Source organism: Apus apus, chromosome 4 (genome assembly GCF_020740795.1).
Source record: "Apus apus isolate bApuApu2 chromosome 4, bApuApu2.pri.cur, whole genome shotgun sequence".
Classification (NCBI taxonomy): Eukaryota; Metazoa; Chordata; class Aves; order Apodiformes; family Apodidae; genus Apus; species Apus apus.
This window is the reverse complement of record NC_067285.1, coordinates 10,732,509-10,755,803: the sequence shown is the minus strand read 5'-3', so window position 1 is coordinate 10,755,803 and position 23,295 is coordinate 10,732,509. Positions and strand designations below refer to the sequence as shown.

Genomic DNA, 23,295 nt, shown 5'->3' with positions numbered 1-23,295 from the left:
AAGGTCTTCCCGTGTAGCTTGAAGGGAATTGGAGCTGAGTACCTCATGCATCATGTTGTCCTTGGTTTCCCCCACGTCTGCCTCTCCCTGGCTGCAGCAGTGCTCGGGAGCAGCTTGGCCTTTGCACGGTGTGGATGTTTTCTTCCAGGCTGTGCTTCTTCCTCCTTGTAGCTTTGATGATCTGCAGAGTTATCATTGTCCTGTTTTTCTGAGGTGATTTGGAGAGGTTTTTCCTTTGGGTTATGTTGTTACCCAAGACTCAACCTTTCCAGTCTGAGGTTGAGCTGTGTTGGCTCCTGGGTTTTCCACTGCTCTCTACAGTTTTGTTTGCCAGTGAGGGAAAGAAAATGCAGTGCTTGGGTCTGACCCAGAACAGAGGGGACTTTTTTCTCCATGACAACAGTAAACCGTCACTAATTTTCAATGTGCTTATTTGCATATCTAATTGTTACTGCAAACACTGCTTACCCTCAGTACAGCTGTAGAGCAGAGCTGTCTCCATCTTTGCCTGTACCAACCTGGTCCTCTCACATTGACCAAGTCTGCGTGGATATGTGACCATCTTTTTCTCAGGCTTGTGAGGCAGGCAGTGAGGCTTAAGACTCTCTGTGGGCGAGATCTCAGCAGCTGGCATTACATACTTAGTGTCCAGCTGAGGACTGGCAGTTATTGCTAGGTTTAGGATATAACCAGTACCAGCTCTGAGCCGAGGAAACTCCTGCTTTGATTCCGTCTTACTGAGGACAGTAATACTAACCTGGGGTGGGAATATCATGAGGATTGACTCTTCCATCTCAGTTATGTTCCCTAGTCCCTACCTGTTCTAGGTTGAAGACTCCTAACCATCAGACTTCTCAGTAAGGTCTCCCCTCCAGGACTTCCCATTCTGAGGCACTGTATTCCAGGTCTGTGTCTCAGACCTGGTTTTACAAGCCCTTGATTTTCAGCCGTCTGGGAAGGACACCCATTTGATCACATTGGGTGGTCTGTTCAGGCAAACTGCTGTATCTGGGATTGTCTGTCAGAAGCCCACTGCTTTTGGTTTGGGATTGTCTGTCACTTAATGCACATGCCATGGCCTGGTCCCCTGCACACATCTGCAAACCCAGCTAGGCCCATGCTGGGTTTGCAGTGCTTATTGCCAGCAATTTGGACAGTGAGTTTCATACTGGAAGCATTTATTTTCAAACTCCACAGTAGTGTTTTCTGAGTGAAGGGGATTGCTTCCCAGTTAGATTTTCACCATGTTTTATTTGCTGTGTCGTTAAGTTTGTCAGTGTCTCCAGACTTAACTGTTGTAAAGATAAAAGCCCTGATACTAATGGCTTTGTGGCTGGCAGGTGCTCATTTTCCCTATTATTTGAGATTATTCCTTTTGAATCTCACTGTTATCTCTATTATTGACACACACTATAATTTTCAAAATTGTCCACTATTAGATCTCTGACTCTGTTTTTTCCCTGCTTGTCTGTGAACAGCAGCCTTCTTATGTTCAGTTACATTTTGTTTTAACCCATTCGACAATTATGCAGTTTCTTTCAAGCAGTAGCAAGAGAACAGTAGAAAAACAAAATGCTCTGCTTCTCCTCTTTGAATATGTGATTTAACTCAGAATCAATATTGTGGAGCTGACGATATTCCACTGTATGAGGATTAAGAATATTTTACCGCTTTGATATTGAAAAGTAATTAATATATATTTAAAAAAAAAACCCAAAAGTGATTCTTTAGCCTTCACTCCTTTTCTTAGTCTTGAAATACTTCGTGAACACTCCACTGGTTCTGCTAAGGAGCTGTTTGATTTGGTACCAAATATTAGCTGTAATATTTAAGTGACTTCTTTTTCTGGTTGGTTTGTTTTTTTTTATCTGAAAAGATTGCAGTGACGTTTATTTAAGGGGCTTTGTTTGATTCATAAAAGATTAAAGTTAATTTATAGTTATTATCTGTCATTAATCCTTCTGTTGGAAAATTGTGTTTCTTATTTAATGGATATGTGTTTCAGTTTATCTCTGCCCAGGATGAGTCATAGCTTGCATTTAAACAAGAAACCAGTATTCTGCTTCTCATCTGCTGCAAGGCATAACTAAAACAATACCTTTTAGTCCTTAAACACACCTACCAAAAAAATCTCATTTGTAAGCAACACCCCATCATTTTCTAATAGAAAACATGGTAAAGCAAGTGATTGAAAGATGAATTTTGATAGTGTTATGTTTTCTCAAAAAAGGATAATAAATACAATTCAGGCTCAAGTTAAATGGTGTGTCTTACACCGACAGCAGAATTAACTGCTGGCTGTGAACATTTCAGAGAGACAACAGTTTTGGAAGGATGTGGTCAGTGTGGTATTACAGGAAGCTACACAGCACTGAGATGGCTTTCCTGTTGCTCTGTGAAGTGGCAGATCTGGTTGACCAACATGGTGGTGGTGTCTGTCAGAAGTATTACCTCTCTTCATAGAAAAAGATGTTTGAAAAGTTATTGATCAAATAAAAAAAATACAATATAATAAACCAAAAGTTTTTCTGTATATCCTAGATTGGTCTGTTTGGTTTTGGTAATGATTGCACTGTTGTACAGTAGAAAGGAGGAAAACAAAACTTCAGTATATAATTATTAGGGCAGATTTTTCTTACAGTAATGATAATTTAGTTCAAACAAAAGATAGATCCGAGGAGGAGAGAGACCTTGGGAGAATCACTGAAATTAGAATTTTCTGAAGATCTCACAGAATTTGTGGCTCTGCAAAAATACCTGAGTTAAAATGAAAAAGGACAAAGTCTGAAGAAGACAAAACTCCTTCTAAACTAAGTTGCTAAAGAGTTTTGTTTAGTGTAAAAGCAGAGAATTAAGTGGTGCAAGATCCTTTCTCTCTGATATCTTTTTGAGATGACCAGAAATAAAGTGAAGACAAACACATAGCAATGAGCAAGTACTGTGTTTTTTAGCTTGACTCTTACCAACATCCCCCTTCTATCTCCTGTGATTCCCCACCCATGCTCTTTTTAACATGGGAGACTGCTTATTGCAGAGTGTTTCTCTGGAATGGTTTCTCACGCAGAGCTGACTGTAATGCTAGGTTGCATCTGTGAAGTAGCTGATAAGACAAAGGAAAAACCCAGAAACCCTACTGAACGGTTAGGAGAAAACCATGACCTAGGACAGCTTGCACTGAAACATGAGGGCTTCTGAGACTCCACAGCAGTTGCAGTTTGGTTTTGTTTCTTTAGAACAGGGGCTTGAGTGGATCTGTTAGCAAAATGTGAAAGGAGCAGGAGGCATTTAACATAGGGCAGACATGCTGTCTAGGCTGGGAAAGATAGAGGGAAGAGAAATGAAAGTATAGTGAATCCTTGCTACTCTGAATAGAGATGGATGATTGTGCTTTTGTAGTGCTATATATGCTTGCCAAGGCAATCTGATCAGTGTTTGTCTTGAACCAACTAATCAATGTGGTGTTGAGTTCAGTGCTATTTATCAGGAGAGCTGGAACAAGAAACTAATCCAGTAAATTTCATTTGTTCTCTGTAGTGGGCTTTGTTTTCATCTTAACTTTGTGTAGCAAATGTTGACAGTACATATTGTTTTCCTCATTAATAAAACTTGGAACCTATGATGTTGCAGCAGTCAAGCCATGTCCGACACAGCTGAGCATGCTTCTTTCTGTGACACATCCAAAGGTCAGAACATGCTAAACCCTCTTGTCTCTGTGGCCAGTTTAGAACAAGAGATGGAGGTAGCTAGCTGTCTTGGACTCTGTTGCTGGGACGATAGGTGCCTCTGTTTTCAGCTGGGGCTAACAATTGTAAGCTAAGCTCAAATACGTTCCGCTAGTTTAGGAGATCTGGGTAACTTCTGACACTGCTGTGCCTGGTTTTGCTTAACCTGGAGAGAGTGAAGATGGTGGGATTTGAAGTAAGGCTAGTGCAGAGGTGTTCTTTCTGGATACTTTTAGACTCAGTCATCCTTGTTCAGTGTCTGTCTGCCCTTTGCGATATTGTGGTTATTTTGTTGCATTGCTCCACAAACTCGCCAGTCAGGTGCTGTAAAGCTGGGATTGGTCTCTTTGGCTGACCACCACGTTTGCTCAAGGGATGTGCCTTCTTGAGCAGAAGCAGCGTTTTGATTCACTTACAACTGAAAGTCTGCAAAGGCTTTGTTTCATATTGCCTTTGCAGTGGGACATTTTGAACTCTGAATAAAGCTGCTGAAAAGGGACAGTTTCAGTCTCCCGGCCAAAAAATTCAAACAAAACAAAATTATCCTGATTTTGTTGGAAGTCCTTTAGTACTGCTCATTTTGGAATTTCTACTTTGAATATGATTTTATTTTTTAATTCAAAGTGATGTAATGAAGAATGAACGCATGCCTGTCTTTCTTTCTGCTCCCGTATTTCTGCACCTCTCTTATGAATCCAATAGCAGCTGGAGAAAGAAGAGGAAAAAGAACAATACTGCTATTTAGGATAAACTATCGCAAAGCAAAACGTTTTTGTTTCAACAACACTGCACAATAAAACCACTGCTATAGGCCACTTTTGGGAAACATATTTATCACTAAGCCCTTTTCAGCTGAGATGTGTTTTAGGGACACTTTCTGATGTGCTTTCCTCCCATGGTGTAGAAAGAACTCTCAGCACAGTCTACTTGGCCTTGCCGTAATGGTCTGATGCTGAGAATCCTTTCATTGTCTTGCCTTCCAGAAGGGAGACTTTAGAGGAAGCCCCCATCTTAGAAAGAAACATGCTCTGCAGTGAGGTCTTCCCACTTACTGGCTGTCGTCTTGCATTCAGTGTCCTATACTGAAGATTTCCAGAGTAGTGAATAGGAGAGGTATCAAATGGTGTGTTACTGGTTGCTTACTGTTTTCAGGGAGCCAAGAGGGGGTTTGGTAGCTGCTGGGGATGTGTAATGAAAGCAGTCCAATGTACTTAGATGGTATCTAATTTGGAGTGCATCATTGCCAGGTTTGGTTCTTCAATCTCTTTCCAAACTTGTGTCCTCAAATTTCTACTTGTGTGTGTTGCCGCAGGTTTTTTTTCAGGCTGACCCCTCTCCAGTTAGGTATTTTTATGGCTGGCCTGAAAAAAATCAAGGACTGGACAAATTCCCTCTGTAATCAGTAAGATTGGATCAGGAAGAATCTGGCCTTAGGTAGGAGCTCAGGCATTCAACATTCCTGGCTCAGTTTTCAGCCATGTCAGGGCGCTCTACTCGTCATCTCTCTCTCAAATGTATCTCTGGAGACTTTGCAGGCTTGTTTTTTGTTTTGTTATTTTGGGTGGGTTTTTTTGCATTTCCTGGGGTGCTGTTTGTTGAAATGCTGAGAGGCAGATATTCTGATGCAACAGCTTTTCTTGTTCAAGTGACTAACATTGCTCATGGGCCTGAAAGCACTACTACCTAAAAGCCACTTGGGGAGTTGCTGCCTTAGAGAAGATGAGGTAACAGGAATATAATTTTTGAGACAGATTACCTGTTAACTGCAAGTTTCAGGGCTTTGTACTCTTAGGGTAGAAAGTGGAGTTGCGTGTACTGATCTGAATATCTGGTATATATGTTATATATGTTGAGGGTGTTATAGCAACACAGCCCACGCAGACTTGTGATAACCAGAGGAAATACATTATGGGATAGGACATGTAGGCAAGAAACTTTCTCATTCATCTGTCTGTATGTGACCCATTTCTACCAAAGTATCACAACTTTTAAGAACCTATAACCTTATATGCTAAGGTAGACTGGGAAGAGTTAGACACCCCAATTTAATGGGCCACGAGTTGCATGCATACAGTGCCTGGAGTAATGGGCCTTAAGGGAACAAATTTGCATTGACCCACTCTTTTGCTTTGTTGATCCATGTCGCCAGACAGTTGCTTGCTTTTTCCCCCTTCACAAGTTTCCCTTGTCCTACCTCTGCCTCCTTCAAAACTTAATCCTCACTCCTAGTCTCCCTCAGTGTCCTCCCTGTCAGCGTTGCCTAAGTCCAGGAGGTGCTGCATGGTGCTGTCTTGCTGCCCTTGTTCCTCCCATCTGAAAAAAGAGAAGGGGAACAAAAGGAAGGTGCCTTTGCTGCTGTGGGTGGCTGACAGGGCCTGGTGCAGTATAGTCTAGCCCCTTGTTTTGGGTGCTGTGGTGGATATTGCAAGTGTGCAGCATTCACAGCCTTGTCTGGGAAATGAAAGCAAAGGACTACATCTTGCAGTTGCTGTGGTTGTTGCCTGGCTGGAAATAATGCTGGCCACCCGGAGAAGTTTGCATAGCTGTGGGCAAACAGAGCAGGCAGGTTTCCTCTCCGTGCTTGTGACAGCCATAAAACAATTACGTGGGTAATGTGCAACCGAGGGTCAGGAGTTCTCCCGTGAAACACATCGTGCAATGCGGACAGGGCTAAGTCAGGGCCATGGCAGAACAGAGCAGTAGATAGTGTCATCTACCTGCCTCCCTTTCTCTGTGCCTTGGGAGTCTGAATTTGTGTAGAAATACAGATCTTCTCTCCTTGGTGCTCTTTCTGTTTGCTTTTGGTAAATCTTTGCAGTGCCATTGAAGTATCCTCTTTCAGAGGTGGCACTGGAGTCTCTAAGATGCAGGCTGAATTTCATATAAAGGTTTTTCAATTTGTCCAAGTCTGGAGGAATGCAGAGGAATCCCTGGATCCCAGAGCAACAGGATGAGTCAGGTCTTCTGCCTGATGTTTCATTAAAAAAAATGAAAGGCTGTCTTTTGAAGATATCCTTTATGTGTGTGTTGCTGCCTGAGCATCACTTCCCATCAGCTGTGTAATAAGATTTTCTGTCCCTCTTGCCTGTTAATTATTTACCTTTGAGAGTGCAGTCATAATGCAACATGACTTATTTAGGGAAAAATGAAAAGCTTCTGCAAAGGATAGATGCTTTTTGCTCTTACTTTTTCACCCATGGGTTTAAGTAGAGTACCTTAAGACTCAACATTATAGAATGGTTTGCGTTGGAAAGGAAAACGTCTAGTTCAACCGCCGATGAAGAAGGCATTGCCATGAGTGTGATATTTTGCAATGAGCATGTTCAGCTCATAGAAGGTGAGGCAGGAAAGAGGATGTAGCAGTTGCATAGTGATCTTGTAACTGCCTGTACCGGGATTTCTGCCCAGGAGGAGCTGAGGGGGAAAGGAGGTGACATGACAGAAATAGATACAAAAAAGGCTTACACACTGAAACCTCCAGTGGAAACAGCCTGAGCTTGAAATGCAGTGCTACTTCCGTGGAAATAGACTCTGTAAATGGTATCAGTGGGTTCACATATGGTCTGGGCTGATAACAGTTTGGATAAGGGTGTGGTTTTTATCATGGTAGGTAATAAACAGCTGCACAAAACTTAGTCATGCTTATGAAGTCAGGCTGCTGTCTCTGAGTTGACTGGTTGGTGAACTAGGGTGGAATATCTAAAAGCCTCTGAATCATTTAGAAGGACAGCTCTTAGTGTGTCTCAAATGAATACTTGCTCCTTCACTTGGGCACTTGTTGCTCCCCCTGTTTGTCTCTGCAGTGTGTAGTTGTGTGTAGTAATTTGGAGAGCAGTGCCAAGGGTTCCTGCACCAAACGGCTCGCTGTCTAGCACAGTGAACAATGCAACAGCAAAAGGAGGACATTTGATAGATGCCACTCTTCATGTTAATAAGCAGGTATATAAGGAGGACCCTTCTATGAGTGTGCAAGGTGGCAAAGCTACATGCCCATCAGGGGAGATATGTGAAAAGGAAGGGGAAGTTGATGCCAGACTTGATTTTGCGGCTTATTTGTGTAGATCTCCCTGTGGTGCAGCCCAGGTGACAAAAGGAACAGAACAGGAGGTGAGATCAGCTCTAAGTAGCGTACCATGCCTGTCCCCATCCTTGAAGAAGAGCCTGGTCAGCCAAGAGTGTCTCAGGAGCTGCCACCATTTCCCATCTGCTACTACAATGCATTCCTCTGCTCTTTCTGCTTGAAGCTCGATTGTGCAGCAAGGATTGCTCTTGCTATCCTAGACCTTGAGGAAGTTTGGGGTGATAAGTCTACATTTTCCTCTCAGGAGAGACTTCCCTATGCTGCTTAAAGACACAACCTGTTGAACACTTAGGGTAAATCATTGTGGTTTCACACCGCCAAAGTCCAGCCCTTAAATGGGAAGTGTTCTGCTCCTTCTGGAAACTCAGTGAAATTCTTCAAATTAATTACTCAGAAAGTGTTAGCTGTGTAGCAGGTTTTTTGTGGACATGAGAGGTTAAAAAGAAGTTGCTTTGTATCTCCTGTGTCTTTCATTCCCACCTATTTGGCCTTGTTCCACAGCGTGGGTTGAGTTGTGGGTTGCCCAGTCTGATTTTGCCCAGTTGTGTGGGAACCTTCCACACAACTCAGAAAGTACCTTTCATTAGCTACATTTTTGTAATGTCAAGAAGCTGAATGTGGAGTGAGGACTCACATCTGCACAGATGCACACAGTTACGTGCAAGCACACACAAAGGCTTGCAGTTAAAATTTATGTGCCCATTTCTTTTTAACTGGAGAAGACAGCCCCAGCTGTGTATACAGCTTGGTGTTTCCCTTTGATCTGTGTTTGTTTCCAGTGTTTCTCATAGGCTGGATCCTGGCACTCTTCAGAGCTGGCTGGTCTTTTCCATGTTTGCAGCTGCATAACTGCATACAGAGAAGCTTGCTGGGGTGGCTGGGATATAATTGGATTCAGCAGCTTGGGGTGGGGGCTCCTCTTCCCTGCAACCCCTCCTGGTGTTTGCTTTGCTCCTGCCCTTTCCTTGCCAACCCACACAGGAGGGGATTGTCTCATTCTGCTAGTGAAAACAGTGCCTTGCAAATGCCTGTGGATCCTCCCTTGTGCTTTGCCTACCTTCTCCCACATACATGGCATTACTGCCCTTTTCCAGCTGCACACAGCAGCTACGATTTCACTTAGGACCAAATCTTTTGCTCTGTCATCAGGGTCATGGCTCAGAGAGGCAGAAGAGCCTCTATGCTTTCGAGACTCGGCATGCTGCCCCTGCAGCTGGCTCAGGCCCTGTGCCTAGAGGAGGGCAGGAAACAGTGCTCTTCAGACTGCTGTGTAGTTTTTTGAAGCTGTGGAAGGCTGAGAGGAGCCTGCAGCACTTGTTTGGTCTGTCCCCTTGCCCCAAGGCAGGATAAGCTCTATCTAAACCTTTCCTGGCAGATGCTGATCTAACGTGGCCTTAAAAGCCTTTGAGGGCAGGATTGCCCAGGGAGGCAGTGCAACCTATTGCCCTGATTAACTGTTGTCGCTGCTAGAAAGTTTTTTCCTGATGTCTAAGAAGATTTCAGTGTTCTGGGGGAGGTAAAAACGCCATCCAAAGTTGAGTGCCTCTGTATGTGTGAAGGGGAGAATCCCAAATGCTGAATACGGTAATCAGCTTTCATAGCAAGAGTCACTGTTAGACCCTAGAAGTATGCTGAGCAATTCTGGCTGAGATAAGGAAGAGGGGTGGGAATAAAAAATAATCCTTCCTTTCCCCAGTGCATATGTTTGCCACTTCACCTACCCAGAAAAGCAACTTTGATGCCAAAAGAGGTGGGAAACCGGATGGGAACGCTTTGTCTCTGGTGGATAGTCTACGTAATATGACCCTCTTAGGAAATGCGCAGAGCCTGTTCTCTGTGGCGTGACCTCTTTTAAACTTTCCTTGGCTTGGAAAAGCAGCTTACAGGCTTGGTGTTCACTGGAAAAAACACATATGGAGATGGGTTTCAGTGAAGGGATTGCAAAGGGGAGAGAAGAAGAGAAATCTTGTATCTGGTGTCATACACTTCAGGAAAACAGGTGAAGGAGTCAACTCTGGAGTCATGAGTGTCTCTTGCAGTTTGTTTGAGTCTTGGGTTTTTTTTTTCTTAGTGATCTCTGAGAAAAATACATGTGGTGATGAAAGAGCAGAGTGGGAAGGGAATTATACTGTGGCTTGGGCATGTTGTAAATGGTTAGCAGTAGTTAGAGTGGAAAGCTGTTTTATAGAAGTAGAGGACTCCCATAAGACATCCAAGCTGGCTCTCAGATCTGTGCACACAGTCCTGCCTTGCCCTTCGCCTCAGCCATCCAGGGAAAGCAAGTTGCCTTAGTTTCTTAAAGGCTTTTCTTTCCCCTTCTTTTTAAAGGAGCATTTGTTAAAAATGTTCTGTTACGTAAAGTGAAAAATATTATTAATCTTGCCAGCTCTTGTAATCTCCTCTGCAATTCTGGTGATATTCTGTGATTCTTGAATCTCAGCACTTGCAGTTAAGTGTTTTCTATCCCCCACATAAAACCGGTGTATGAGCCAGTGTAACCTATGTATTTTAAAAAAAGAAAGAAGAGAAAGCATCCTATGCATATCTTTGTTTGCTTTTTTAAATCATGTGAAGTCTGAGCTACTCTGGTATATTTTTCATGGGGTCTACATCATAATCTTTTGGATGTATAGGATTAACAGCTGGATATCAGAAACTGAAGGTTTTAAAGAAATAAAAAATTTTATGACTGCTTGATTGCAAAGTCAGCAACACAACCTTCATCTTGTCCTTTTTCTGACTAAACTCCATTGAACTTCACTGAAATTCCATCTTGGGAATTTCTCGGGACAGAGTTAAGAAGAGCTCTCAGACTCTCAGATAGTTTTTGCTGCATATACGGTGGGGAGCAGTGAGGGGTTATTGATACATTTTGAGAAATGTGGCCATCTTGTATGCCAGATATTATTAACTAGCAGAGAAACCTGAATGGTTTAGCTTCTCAAAGTGCCTTACTCCATTGGCTCCTCACGTACCAGTGTCTTTGCTGAGCTACATGAGCACCTGAAGACTAAGAGTGGATTTAGCTGTGAGGTACTCCATGAAGGAATTAGGATTAACTCCATTTTGTGGATGAGCGGTGAATGCTACAGTTCCTCAAGGGATTTACCTGAGGTCATGTGAGCTGTCTGCAGACACACCTTCTAACTCTCACTTAAAGGTCCTGCCTGATGCATAACCCTCTTCTGCTTTTGGAGGGAGTTTAAAAGTCTGTTCTGGATGGTTTCTGCTTCTCCCTTCTGGGAAGTACATGGAAACTCTGCAAGCTTCTGGCTGGTACAGCATAAGAAAGTAAGCAAATCTGTGCTTCTGATTTGCCATTTGGCACTCCTGATGAGGAGACCAACCCCAGCCTCACCCTAGGTGAATTGTTTTTAGTGAAAATTATTATTTTTTTTTTACATTCATGAGGCCCCTTGAGGGACCTCAGCACTACAAAATGGCAGAGAAGGCTATTTTGTTAATATTGTCCTGATAGTTGAGCAAGTGCAAGCCAGTTGCCACCAAACCAGAGGACTAGCTGTTCCAGCTACTCTCTCTCTTTTTAAAAAAATTATTTTCCTTTCAAAAAAAACCCGTGAACTTTTCAGTGTCTGGTTTGTTCCCAGGTGGGATCCTGACCCTTTTCCTGCTGGGAGGATACAAAGCAAGCATAAGGCAGCTAATCTTCTCACAAATGTTAGTTTACTCAACTAAAGCTGTTCTCTGTTTAGGAGAATTAAAGTGGTATCCATTTGTGGCATTGTTGACCCAGGCAGGGTTGGTAATGATCTTCTCCAGCTGATTGAGAGTGCACTAAATAGAATGTCCTGTGCTTAATATACTGACTTTTTGATCCCTATTGGAAGTACTATGAGTTTTGTAGTTTAGCTGAAAATAAAGTCAAGCAATTTTCTTGTCTTACTACATTTTGCCTTGCTTTGTGGTCAAGGAAATGTTTTCCAAGTGGACAACTTCATGCTTTTTCCCTGTGAGAGATTTGAGCAGTTTTATATCTCTTGGCCTTCACACATGTCCAGAGTAGAGAAAGAAAATGCAAGGAAGGTGTCAAGGATAGTTAAAGGGAAAGGGCAAAACAGAGGGTTTGTTTTGTTTTTGTTGTTTTTTCCCCTGAAGTTCACATGGTATTAATTTTCTAGATTATAAACCCTGCTCATCTTTGGAAGAACTGTGTTGGCAATGAGTTTGCATCAGCATGTCACACCAGTAAAGCAGAAGCAAGGTGTGTTTTCACACCTTCTGGTACCTCCTTTCACAAACTCTTTCCTGGTACCTGTGGATGCATGAGATGAGGACATGGCTCCTGCTGTCATAGTGCTGGGAGCTGTGCTTCTCTGTTCAGGTTCCCCTGCTGAGTAACATACATAGTTAACTTGAGGGAAAACTGTTTGTCGCATAATGTTAGCTAACTCCTGAAATTCAGTTTACTGTTTTTGTTCAAAAATCCATATCCAATAGGAAAAATAGTTCCAGGGTCTCTGAAGTTGTCCTTCCTGATGTTTTTTCCCAAGCACACATCTGATGGTGACCTTGGCTGGTAGTTCTTTTCCTGGGAAGTCTGAGGATAAGTTTAAAGCAATTTTACAAGGTGAAATTACATGCACTGCTTCCTCTGTTCCAGATGCATGCCCTCTATACCTGAAAGGTACATTAGATATTTGATGACTCCTTAAATATTTCTGACAGTGTGAAGAGGTATTAGATGAACAGCACATGCTTTCCTTCTGGCATAAAAGATTTTGTGTAAACAAGTGTTCCGGACAGTCACGTTCTTAGAATATTTGCTCATTAGGAATTAGGATTTTCTTCCATGAGGTGAGGAAACTGGAATATAGTTTCAGAAAATAAATGTATGGGATGGGAAAACTCTGTCCTATCTTACCAAACAGTAAAAAAATACTTTTTTAGTAGCAAAGCTTATCTGTGTAATTTAAAAAAAAAATCTTAATGACAAAAATAAGTTGTAGTACCAGATCAGAATGCATTCTTGATATCAGCATGTTCCCTGCTTATTATTTTGAAAACTAAATACGTGTTTTTCCAAGTAACAAGTTGGCAGCATATATCCTTGCTAATTCATCGGTGTTCTGGTGTGCAATGTCTTTGATTTCTCCTTGGGAGGCTGCAAGGACTTAATGGTAGTAGATTCAAACTGGAGAGCTCTTCCTGTTGCCTGGCAGTTTTCGAAGCAGTTAAGGATTATGGGGTGAGAGCATCCCCACTACTCAGTGTCTGACTGCAGAAACCTTGCAGGAGCCTGAAATACCTCCTTGTTTCTTCTCAAAGGCAGGGTGCTTAGCCAGGAAACCTCTGAACACAGTAATCAAGAATAGCTGGTGAGTTTGGAAAATCTTGGTTATCTTTGCTGGTGACCTAATTCTAGCAGTAAAGCTGAAAATCCGTAGCAAAGCAGGTTAGTGCCTCCTCTTGGGTGAGGCAGGTTCCTGATGAATGGCACAGCTGCTTTGCAGGCATCTTGGTGGCGTGGAGGAGGACTCTGCACTGGTTGGATCAGCGTCGCCAGACTTTGTGGCTGTAAGCACACTGCGTATCCCTAGAAGGATGATTATAATGGTATTAGTGAGAACGAGGGCACAGGACACTGTTGGCTATTTAAAGAGCAGGTCTATTTTTAACCACCTTTTAACAGAGTTTTTATTAGACTGGGCTGGTTGGGGCTTTATAATTAACCGGCTTCGGTTGCACGTTGATGTTTACGGCTTGCTTTGCATGTTCCCTTATAGCCAGTTGCAGGATTGTAACTGAATCTTACTTCCAGGGTAGCAAAACTACGATACCTGCATGGTTGGCAGTGAGCATGGTTGAAAAGTTGGTGCCAAATGATCTTGTGCAAGAGGTACCTAGATGTAACCATACTGGCAGCAGCTAGGCTGTGTTTTCAGGTCAGAAGGAGAATGTGATGTAGAGTGTTTATGACCTGTGATGGCTATAGCAGGTAACATCATGTGTTGTTCAGTAGTGAAGTTCAGTTAATTATATTCACTAGGGATTAAAATACTTTATGGCTAATGGCCAAGATCAATAATAGTAAAACCTCAATATGTAACTTCAGGGGGAGATTAGCTTTGATAAATAATAATCACAGACTCTCCTACAAAGCATCTGTTGGTATTTGACATCTCTTAAAAAGTGTCCAAATTGCTTTACGAAAAAAGCAGAAAGCCATAGGGAACCTGGAAGGAGGGAAAAGAAACTGATGGACGGATGAAGCTGAGAGCTCAGTGCTAGATCTGGGTGAAAATGAAGGGGCGAGAGAAAATGCCAGGCATTGATTGACTCCGTTCCTCTGCTGGGCAGATGGCCACCTATCCAGCTCTCATCACCTTTTCATTGTGAAGAACAGTCTGTTATATTTGATCTTTCTCTACTGAGTTAAAGTAGTATGTCTCATTGGTGCCTCTGAAGATCAAAGGGGTTAGGAAAGGATGAGCAGCCGTCTTACTGAACAGCCGTGACTTCCTTCTCGAGGAGGCACCTTCCAAAATTATATATTTTTTATTGTTCTGAACATCTGTATTCACTTTTTTTTCCATTTCTTTAAGTATCCTAGTTTTGGAAGTCATGGGATTACAGATGGTCTCTTTTTATTATTATTATTTTATTCACTTAAATGAAGCTTTTGTATTCTAGCTCTCTAGTTCAAAGAGAAAAACTTCAAGATAAGCAACAAATAGGACCCAAAGGCCCAGAAGTTACTGTGTGAATAAAAGTAGCCCCAGATACATCCCTTCACCTTCAGAATCATAATGTTGCTTTAGTCTAATTGTTCGGGCTCTGCTTGATTTAGGATTTCTGAGTGCAGTCATGGGGTTCTGTGCATTTGACAACTGGATTCTTGTCCCAAAGAATTTCCAATCCAGTAGACTGTCAGAGAAGAGGAGCAGAAAAAAACCTGGGCAAGCTGAAGGATGATGGCTAGTGATAGCAAACTGGAGCCAAACAGTCCAGCGTTTGCAGTGCTGTTCGGAGGACAGGGTGAAAGGGAAGATAATAGAGACTCAGTGTGAGATTACAGAAGTACTACTACCTGAAATGCGCTCTTGGGTAAGAGTAGGACCCCAAGTCTTCCATAGGTGTCCTTTTCACAGCTGTCTGCCATGTGGTGGCCTTGAATCCTGGGAAGTGGAAGCTCTCTCACATGTCCACATAACTCAAGGTGTTTGTAGGCCAACCCCTGCACCCACTGAACACCATGATTTACTCTTAATGTCTGCCCAACATGGACAGATTGATCAGCCTTTGGGAGGTACAGCTAGAAGTGCCTGTTACCCTTCCATATTGCAGCCCAGGAGATACCTGTCCTGCAGGACAGCTGAATCTTTCAGTGAGATACCCCACACTTCACCAAGGGATTGGAGACTGCCTCATTTTCCCTCCTCCTGTCACTCTCTTTTTTGATTATGGAAAGCCTTGAAGTAATCAATATGCCTTTGAAATACTATCAAAATGAGGAATGCCCTCTCGATAGTATTCAGCTTTAAACCTAGAAAGATCTCAGGAAAGAGAGAGACCTTGACAGCTGTGTGACGTGAAGAGCTGGGGGGAGAGCATGTCTCTCTCCAGACTGCAGTAGGCTAGAAAGACTCATGTTGGAATGGACCAGTGGTGGCAACAGACCACTTGGCACAAGGTTTCATGATCTTGCAGATTCTGTTTGCCAAGAGCCTGAAGCTCTTCCAAAGTTGAAATCACTGATGAGACTTCTTGTCTAGAAGAGCTGGGGTTAGAAGTAATTTCTGTGTCCTGTGGGGGTGCACTTGGCCCTATGCTAGCCCTATGGTGGAGGACATGCAGGCCTTGGGGACTGTCAGGGCAGGGTTTGTAGGACAGCCTCTTCCCAAGCTTACAATAGAGACTGTGAGCAGTATATTTTAAGTTAAAATTCTTGCTTTATGCTTACTTTAAAGCTTGAAGCTTCTGTTGCAGATATTAACTGTTTATGTGCTACAAAACTGGCCGTTTTTTCCCAAGTATTTCAGTAGTTTGGTTAAATGCTTCCTTTCCCAATGTACCTTGTTTTGCCTTTGTGCCTGAGGTGGCCTTTGGATAAAAAGCTGCTGTTGCAGAGTGCATCAGTACATTGCTGTTTGTATTTCATATCCACTTATGGGCTTGAATCAGGATGCTGCTTTCTTGAGCACTGTACCACCAGTTATCTCCCCGTTATGTAGCTTGTCAGCAAGCAGAGGTGCATTGATTTATGTGACTTTGAAAAGCTGCATTGCCTTGGGTTTTTTTGTTTTTGGTTTTACTGCTATTACTGTTCTTGCTGTTGGTAAATCATAGGTTTCTTCATTTGTGGTTTGTTTTTTATCTGCCCTCGATTTGAAAATACAGTTGGGTGCATGTTTGTCTTTAACTTTTGCAGACAGGTCTGATATGGTTAAGATCAGGCTGAAAATGTTGCCCATATAACTGTTTTGTTCTTTTAAATTCCTATTTATAATACGTTGTTAAGTCTTCTTATTGTTGGTCTTAAATTTGTGTTTCTTTATTTTAAACGATAGAAAGACATAAAAAAATATAAAGCTCTAAAGGCTTCATTTTTTAAAAATTTTATTTTCAATTACTTTTTTGTGGTACATTTTATTAGCATTTGCAATACAAATGCTGCTACAAATGCTCCTACATGCCAGGGAGCCATCAGTAGAAACTGACTGGAGATGAAGAGGCAAATGAGCAAGTACCTCCTTCAGCTGGGAGCAAGCGCAGGAAAACTGTGAGAAGAGACCTGATTCAAAATCGGGGAAGCAAGGCTTGTTTGAATGATTTCACAGCTCAGGTGGAGAATATTAACTTCTAGCTACATGTTTCTGAGCCAGATTAAAACCTGTGCCTCATCCCTGGCATCCTGTGGGGCTGGGGTGGGTGTGTGTGTGTTGGTGGTCGGAGGGCTGGCAGCAGGTGCAGCGCGCTCTGCAGCCCATGGACACAGGCTGGGCCCCCCGTGCCCGGCTGCTCGCTGCTCCCTGTCCAGGTGCTTGCCAAAACCTCCTCATCCTTCCCTGAAGACAAATGTTCAGTAAAGCAGGGGGTAGACACAGTGACAGAGAGGGCTTAGAGATGCGAGTAAGGAAAAAAGATCAAGTCATGTGACGGCTGTTAGAGATAAGGCTGTGGATTGGTTTTAGAAGGAAACTGTATTTTTCCCATTTTCCCTGTACTGGGTTTTTTTTGCATGTGTTTCTCATCACTTTCATCTCAAAATCATTCTCTTGCAATGAATTATTCATGTGGGGTCACTTGTGTTTCTCCAGGAATTGCATTCTTTAACCAGTGATCCCTCCTGAATTTTTTAAGCGATCTGTTAGCTCTGAAATCCAAACAAAGTTGTTGGTTTCTAATTTCAGACTTAAATTAGGCTCTACTTTGAAAAGGTGTAGAGGAAAGAGGAGGAGGGCAGAGGGGAAGAGCGATGATGCCCTTTTCCATGTTAGGATCTTCTTTCTGGTGTTTTTTTTGGTGTTTTTTTTTTTTTTGTTTAATTCTGTTTTTTTAAAACCTCTTAGAGATCAAGTGCCTGATTTAGCCTTAGTGGGACTTGAGCATATTTCTAATGTTAAGCACATGCTTAAATCCACTGCTGAATTCAAGCCAAATAGACCTGCAGGCATAGTGCAAAAATATCTGGGAAATGCTTTCTTTTTCCTCAGATGCTTCCTTCTTTCAATATACAAAAATCAGAATTCAGCATTTTGAAAGTCTGCTGGAGGTGAGTTGGTCATTTCCTGCTGGGAAGGAGACTTGATCTTTTAAAGATGGGAAGAGTGATGGGGGGAGGTGGTGTATGGGGGTGTGTGTGTCTCTGTGCGTGTCTCTGTGCATGTATGTGTTTTGCAGATGTTCAGGTCTTGATTCAGCAAAGTCTATCAGCAGCGTCTGACTAGGGGATAGTGCTGAATCTGGTAAACCTGCTGCTTTCAGAGCTGAGTGTGCACGTGTTTCAGCCACTCCTCAGCAGAGAAAGTTTCCTGTCTTAGTTTCCATCACTTCTGCCCATGGTAGAAGCTGGGAAAAAAACTCACAAACGCAAAACCAGTCCTACCAAAGAAGCTGCAGTCTCTCCAGGGATGTTTACATTCAGGAATGGCTCCCTGAAAGTTGTGCCCCTGGGCTGGCTCTCACAGGGAAGCTCCTAAGACACTGAAGGTAGGTAGCCCCTTTGTGACCAGCAGACACAAAAGCTTGGAGCTGCCACCACATGTCCCTCAACTCCCTGGGGACTTCTCAGGCAGGGAGGAGGCTGGTGGCTTTGTGCCCAGCTTGCTGTGGTGCACAGTGGTGGGGTAAGTTGATTCCTACCCAGATCACTCAAAAAATGTTCTCAGAGGAGTGGGGGAAATAAAAGGGGATTTTTTATTTATTTTAATTTTTTTTTTCACCCAGACCTTCTGCAGTGCAGTTTTGATCCAGGCAAAGGGGAGCCCAGATCCTGCAGTAGGATTTGGGTACGTGTTGTACAGTGAGACAGCTGGAGCTGTGAGCAAAAAGCACGCATAAATAAAGGCTTCCTCCCTGTGCTTTATATAATCCGAGTGGATGATGTCATTGGGAGCTGGAGAGGAGCACAGGCTGGGAAATTACAGCCCTCTGCAGCCAGGCAGAGCCAAGTGCAAGGAGGGGCTGCATGGAGCACTGGCCAGGCTCCTCTCTGATACAGGCTCAGGACAGAGAGCCTGAGGCTCAGGCCTGGAGGGGGGCTGCAGGGGTAGAACTAGATAATCCACATACAATCAGAAGCTCTCAAACAGGCACAAAGTGAAGGGGGGAGAACAGCATATGCCCAGTGGGCAGCAGTGGGTCTGCCATTTCAGGGGTCAGCACCCCCTTCTTCCACATGCAGCTACCTATAGCTTGTTGTGGGTCAACTGACAGGGTTGTGGGGCTGCTGGGTTTGCTCATCGCTCTTCTGCTTCAGTCTCCTGGCCCATCTGTTTAGAGGATGATGTACGTTTTCCCATAGCAGTTCCTGACACAGAAGAGAGGGCATCATTGCTCTGCTTGCCCTCCACATCCCAGACCTTCTAGGCTTCTCCTGCCACTGCACAGGGGAAGAAGAAGAAGGAGCAGGGGGCTCTGTCCTAGCTGGAGTTGCCGGGTGGAACAGGATAAAAGCTCCTGTAGCTCTTTAAAATGGAGCTGCATGGCCACCCTGATGCCCCACATGGAAATCTCAAACAGCAGTCTTCCCCCTCATCATGCTGAGCAAGAGCAGCGTACCAGGCTGATCTCTTGGGAATGGGGAGAGCCCCCTCCTCTCAGATCCTCCATTAATTCCTTCTTCAGCACATCCAGTACCTACTGTGTCCTCAGGATGCTGCTGCAGGAGCCTGATTTTTTACAAGGCTACTTAGATGGGATAAAGGGCTTCAGCTTCTCTTGTCTCCCTTGAAGCAAGTGTGCAAAGGCTTTGGTTGAAACTGGAATTCTCTTCCTGACATCCTCTGTCTTCCCTGGGATTGAAGCAGCGAGAGGCAGCAGCCCTTCGCTCCAAGCCCAAGTTGTTTCTGTTATGTAACAATATGGGCATTTAGGCTTGTTTTTTCCAGATATTGGCAGATGCGTCAAATATTGGCATAATCCAGTGGTTTACACAGAAGGCTGTCTGGCTCTGTCTGGAGCCTGCACAATGCTGACATTTTCATTGAATATGAGAGCCTGCAGCATTGTCAAAGCCACGTTGCAGCAGAGACCAGGTAAACAGAGGAAAAGATATTCATATTGTGGCCTGACCTATGGGATTACAGCTGTCCAGGTACAGCTCCAGGACTTGATAAGGAAGATTAATAGGTTTGTGATTGCTTTCTCTCTGAAACGGTCTTTTAGCTAAGTTTGCTGTGAGGCCTTTGAGCTCTGGAGTTTCATTCAGAGTTTTTGAGCCACCCATCAGTGTGCCAGACCTGCCTGTGTGCTCTGTGGTTTAAGAACCCATCATGGTCCACTTGGGCAGTTGGAAGTTGAGAGAGGTCAGGTACTATGACTCTGTTGGATTTTAAAAATAAATTTTAAAAATAAAAAAAAAGGTATTGCCCACTGTGGAGGGGTGAGAGCTGGGGAAGCTGTTTGATTCGATCTCTCTAAAGGAAGCATGTGTGCCAGGACTTTTTGTGGGCTTGGTTGCTCTCTTCTATCCCAGCTGCACCAGGCCAGGGAGCTCCAGAGCAGTTTAACCAGTGTCGTCCCTAGCAGTGTGAGGCGACTGCTGGGTCAGAAAGTGCTGGTTGTCCCTAGTCTCCTCCAGCCTGAGGACCTGGGCTGGCCCTCTGCTGTATGCTAATGTAAAGCCCTGTGCATTTCCCCACGGTTAGGCTATGCTTGGAAGTATAAACGTACTTATGTTTGCAGCGGAGTCAAAACTCAGCATGGCTCAGCTCTGAGTGCAAAAGGGGAAAATCCAACCGTGGCACGGAACTGATTGCTTGGGTCAAACCTCTTCCAAACCAACCTTGGCTCAGCCAGTGCCACCTGTCCCTGTAGGGTGCTCGTTGCCTGAGCCGTGCTATGTGCTGTCATGAGCTTATCAGCTCACACTCATGCCCTGTGTCGCAGGCAGGCGTCCCTTCCTGATGCCTGGTGTGCTGGCAGAGGCCATCACACCTGCTGCAGGTAACAGCCTTTGGTGGCTGGCCAGCAGAACCACTGGCATGAGAAGCTTCTCTGAAAACCTTCTGTGTGAGCCTGAGCCAATCTTCTGGGCTTTGATAGCCAATGTGAGGGTCCAGATCTGGGGGAGTCTTCCCTTTGGGGCCAGGCATGCTGGGAAAGTAACTCTCTTTCTAGTGTCCTCATGAGGACAAGACCCTCAGACCGCTTTGTCCCCTCCCTGCCCTGTCAGAGTGCAGTAACTTTTTTCGATTGGGGCACAACAGGAAGTGTTTCAGTATCCAGGGTTTTATTACATGGCTGGATCCTTACAATCTAGCTTCAGGTGCTTAACACAGGTTAAGCATCTCATCAAGTCTGCACATAACCTAGCTTTAGACATGGCAGCTCAGTGCCATCCTTCTAACTGCTGTCTCAGCAATCCAGCCAGTGCTAACTCCTGCCTGATGCTGATGGCTCGTTCCAGGAATCACAGTTCCTGGTGCAGTGCCTTCTCCAGTTCCTGGTAATACCTCCAGTGCTGAGACTCAGTGCAAAGCTCAGAGTGTAAATGTCCATTTCTTTCTGCATTCAGCAGTGGACTGTGATATGTTTGACACTGGTTAGATGTAATTCCTCAAACTTGTTATTTTCTGTTGCAGAAATGATTCAGTTGTCACCATGGGCTGAGAGCTGCTCTTGCCCAGCAGAGCAGGGGGGAGTCAGTAGTCCCTACCTGTAACAGGTTCTTTGTAGCAAGGCCCTTGTTGGGTGGAACCAGCCCTGCTCCTCAGCCCCTGATCTGTGCACACATCTTCAGTTCTACTCAAGCTGCATTTTTAACTTGGGCTTAGGTGAAGGGTATGGCTGATACTCATGCTGTGAGGAGACATGCTGCTCTGTGCTACAACTCAGTGGCTGTCCTCTGACAGCTCTGACTTGATGACTTGCCTCTCTGGCTGTTTAGGAAATCTGTGGTATAGCCAAAAAATGAGTTCAAAACCCAGAATGTCTTCAACTATAAGATCCTCCTCTTCCTTTCTGTAGCTGCAGGAAGTGAGTGTCCAGTCTCCCAGGGAATGACATGAACTATAGTGCCAGTGTGAACCAGCAATGCTTTTTCATTACTGGCCCTACAGGGACATAGTACACCTGTAGTGGGTGCACACAACTCCTCTTAATCAAGCTCTATATTGAAAATGAGCTTGCAGGTAGAAAAACATCCCTCCCCCCCATGTCAGCTGTATGTCAGTGGGGTTTGCTGTAGAGCGAGCTGAGAAGTAAAAGATGAGATTGATGTGATTACTGTTTTTTCAGTTTGATTTTTGGATTATGAGGTTCTTCTCCCCACCCCTCCAGTTGTTAATACTTAATGAAAAACACATGTTTCATTAAGGCCTTTGCTGGTCATATGCAGCCCTGTGGCTGGTCTTGAGACAGAATGATGGACCCTTTGTAAAGAGATTTATAATAGCAACAGTGAGGAGCTCACAGCTACGACACTGCTAGTGAACACTCCCCTGTGCTGACAGTTCATCAGCAAAACCCCTGACCCTTCCACCCTTAATCATCCTTGCTTGTCACTGACATAATTGCCTGATTACAGACTCCTCTCCCCCACCCCTTGCACACTGGGTGCAATAGTGAATTTGAAAACCAAATGAAAATGAACTGTCCAGGCTCTACCCTCCCCCCCCCCCCTTTTTTTTTTTCCCTTCCCCTGCATTGAGCATTGAGATGGATCAGGCTAAGATTCAGTTTCTTTGTGCATGACCAAGGGCTGGGATGGGCTTTCAGGACTCTTTTGCACCGGTGTTTCTTGCATGTGAATGATGGAGCTGATGTCATTGTGTTATTGATTGTGATGACAAGTTTGGACATAAATCATTAATGTCTGGGAAAGAGAGAGGGAGGGGAAAAAGGCAACCCACACTTGATAGTTTTCAATAAATCTGCTGTTCATTCCTACACACATGATGCAGAGAAGGAGACAGCAGGAACAGTTTTCCTATGCAGCCTGAAAACGATGTGGTTTGCCACTGCTGCCTGAACCATTTTGCCCAAAATGTCTTTCCATCTGCAGAAAATGGATCAAGTCATCAGCAACACTGTTGTGCTTGAGCTTGTCATTGTAGATGTGGGCCAAGGTCAGAAGACCGCCCAGGGGAAGGTCCTGGGTTCTTTTGTTCCCACAGACCTTTTAGACATGGACCTAGGAAGGAGTTACAGTGCAGTTCTTGGGAACTACCATTCTTCAGCTGCCAGCAGGGATTGTTTAGGTGCTTCAGGTTGACCGTTTTTCTCATGGATCTTAGGTCAGTTGATAGCAAATTTCCCTGAGCCGGGGGATAGCAGTCATTCAAAACTGCTTTCACAAAAGTTCTTCTCAACAAAACAGGCAGCAGAGAGAGACGGAACCTATGAGATACTTGTACCATTTGCCTGTGTGCCTTGCCCCTGCGCAAAGTTCACCCAGATGAGTCAGATTATCTGTTCAGACAGCAAGACTATTAACTGTGTCTGTCAGAGGTTAGCAATAATGCAAGTTTTGCTAGCAGCTCATGTTTGCAGTGTAAATAGTTTAGTGACAGTCTGCCCTGGTACCTGTGGGGAATTTTGTAATAGGTGGAAAGAGAGAAACATGAAAACTGCCCTGTAGGAGGGAAGCAGAGAAGGAAATGCCATTCCCTTTCTGAATGCATAGCGCTGATCTTCCTTTTCTCCCTTTGCAGCCGAGCTCACCTCCGCCTGTGTCTAGAGCGCTTAAAAGTTCTGATACCCCTAGGACCAGACTGCACCAGGCACACAACGCTTGGGCTGCTCAACAAAGCCAAAGCACATATCAAGGTAAGAGCTGCTTTTCCCAGCTGCTTTCAGTCTGGGCTGCTG

The 23,295-nt window shown here is 44.1% G+C and overlaps 1 protein-coding gene across 2 annotated transcripts in view; it reads left to right on the top strand.

The window, feature by feature from the left end:
• The window catches only part of MXI1 (MAX interactor 1, dimerization protein), a 55,325-nt gene that overhangs the window by 27,514 nt on the left and 4,516 nt on the right, over positions 1-23,295 (top strand). For both annotated transcript variants that reach the window (XM_051618622.1, XM_051618623.1), the window contains exon 4: positions 23,139-23,253. In XM_051618622.1, the coding sequence (XP_051474582.1) occupies positions 23,139-23,253 (115 nt within the window). The remainder of the gene's footprint in view (positions 1-23,138; positions 23,254-23,295) is intronic.